Consider the following 2,138-nt stretch of genomic DNA (forward strand, 5'->3'; position numbering starts at 1 on the left):
AAAACTAACTAATAACATTATGGTGTCACGTTTATTTTTTTTGAACACTTTTATTTCAGGGAGAAATTGCACTTCTTGCCAGAAAGGCTGGAATGATCACATGTCCAGCTGTTATGCATATAATAACTATAAACCCCCTAATCAGAGAACCTGGGAAGAAGCACGAGAAGACTGCAGAAGAAAAAATTCAGATCTGACTGTTGTGTCTAATCAGACTGAAAAGGTAATTGAAGAACTGTGGAACAGCTTTAATAGATTAAAATGTACACTGATTTAAAAGAAAAAAAGAAAAAGAAAGAAAACTCACGTCTAATAATTCTAGGTGCTTAATTTTCAGTGAACATAAAAGCAGAGGGTCATGTAAAGGTTTACTTTTGTCTGATTTTATGTTGTTCTCAGGATCATGTCAATACACAAAGTCCTTCTGAAGAGGGTATTAATGGATACTGGATTGGTCTCAGAGCTGTAGAGGGGACATGGAAATGGATAGATGGCAGTAATCTGACAGATCAGTGAGAGACACATTGTTTCTTAAACTTTGTATAAAACAAATCTATCAGCCTTGATCTAATAGATGTGTGTTTTTTGTTTTGTTTTTTCTTAGAACCTGGATACAGCAGCAGGCTGCCACAGATGGTTACTGTGTAACTTCTCTTAATGGCCGAGGTTGGAATACAGCAATATGTGGTGACAAGAACGCATGGATCTGTGAGAAGAAGGCTTTATCTGTTTGAACATGAAGGATTCAGACTGAGAAACTTTATCAGGAAAGCACTACATTCAAATAAGTTAAAAATGTAAGAAGTTTCTAATTGAAAGCTTTGGTGGTTTTGCAACAAAATCAAAACTTAAGATTTAAAGTTAGATTTCTGTCTGTTTCTCATATTTATTATTTACACATGTAGAAATTTAAAATGATAGCCTGATTAGAAAGTATTTCGCTTTAAGTGGCACACATTAACTGTTCATATGAAAAAGTTTGGAGTTCTGATTTGTTTCACACTCAGTTTTTACAGATTATTAACAGATACATACAAAAACATAACAGACAGTATGATTCAGTTTTATGTTTCCTTCACTTTTCATTAATTATAGTTTTTAAAGGACTTTTATGTTACTTTAAGGGAAGCCTATTTTGTGATTAACTTTCTTGTATCTACATATTAAGATGAAGTTGCTTGTTCAAACAGATCATACAGGATTTAAATGTCACTTTTCTCTTGACATTTTTCATGACACTTTGATCTGTGAAATCTTATGTTGTTCCTAAGCTGCACAAAGATGATCATAATGTGTGTATATTAAAGGAAATGATCTGCCTTTGGAAGGAACACTTTCTCTTTCTCATGTTCTTCTGAGTTGATTCAGGTTTCTGTTGTAGATCAATGTCTTTGTGTTTTCGCTTTGACAAATTACAGACAGATAGAAATGCGGAAGCTTGTGAAGAAGTTGCTGACACACTGTGGAGTCTTGTAAAGTCCCCATAAAATAGCACCTCAATAGTTAAAAATATATTTAAAAAGTTATTTGACCAAATATAGAATTTAATCAGAGTAACTATTCATAAATTATTTCATATATAAATCCTATTTAAAGTCCTATTTGTTTGCAGAAAAACAAGCGAAAGATAGGTAAAGAAATCAGAAAATATTTGTCAATTTTACTGTTTTATATTAAATATTAAATGTTAAGTAGCACAAACAAAATACCCAGTTTAAAAATGTATGGAGAAAACTGATCCATATTTAAAATATTATCTGGTCTTTTATGCAAAATGAAATTCATATATCTAAGCCAATACAACAGAGCAAACCTGATTTTTATCATATTTCATGAGGAATATCAGAAAGTCAGTTACCTGATACCAAAACTTGCAAATATTGATTATATTCAAAAATCCAGAGGGTTTACTCAATAACTTTCAAGATGTTTGTCAGTGTATATTTTAAAGAGATTATTTCAAAACAAAACCATACAATATTTCATGCTACTACAATTGTGTCATGATGTGTGATGCGGAGAGATGGTGAGGATGAACGCAGAGACCCAGGTTGTGAAGAAAATGATGAATTTAATGATGAAAGGCACAAACAGTCCAAATACAGGCAGAACTGCAAAGAGAATAGCACACAGCTAAA

At 32.1% G+C, this 2,138-nt stretch overlaps 1 protein-coding gene across 1 annotated transcript; it reads left to right on the top strand.

Annotated features, from left to right (window-relative positions):
- Nucleotides 1-64: 64 nt before the first annotated feature.
- LOC103133356 (C-type lectin domain family 17, member A-like) lies at nt 65-1,329 on the top strand. Its single transcript, XM_007545124.2, has 3 exons — nt 65-223; nt 400-512; nt 605-1,329. The coding sequence occupies exons 1-3, from the start codon at nt 101-103 to the stop codon at nt 732-734; spliced, it is 366 nt and encodes a 121-aa protein (XP_007545186.1). The 5' UTR covers nt 65-100; the 3' UTR covers nt 735-1,329.
- The last annotated feature ends 809 nt before the right edge of the window (nt 1,330-2,138 follow it).

Source organism: Poecilia formosa, unplaced genomic scaffold (assembly GCF_000485575.1).
Source record: "Poecilia formosa unplaced genomic scaffold, Poecilia_formosa-5.1.2 Scaffold2728, whole genome shotgun sequence".
Taxonomy (NCBI): Eukaryota; Metazoa; Chordata; class Actinopteri; order Cyprinodontiformes; family Poeciliidae; genus Poecilia; species Poecilia formosa.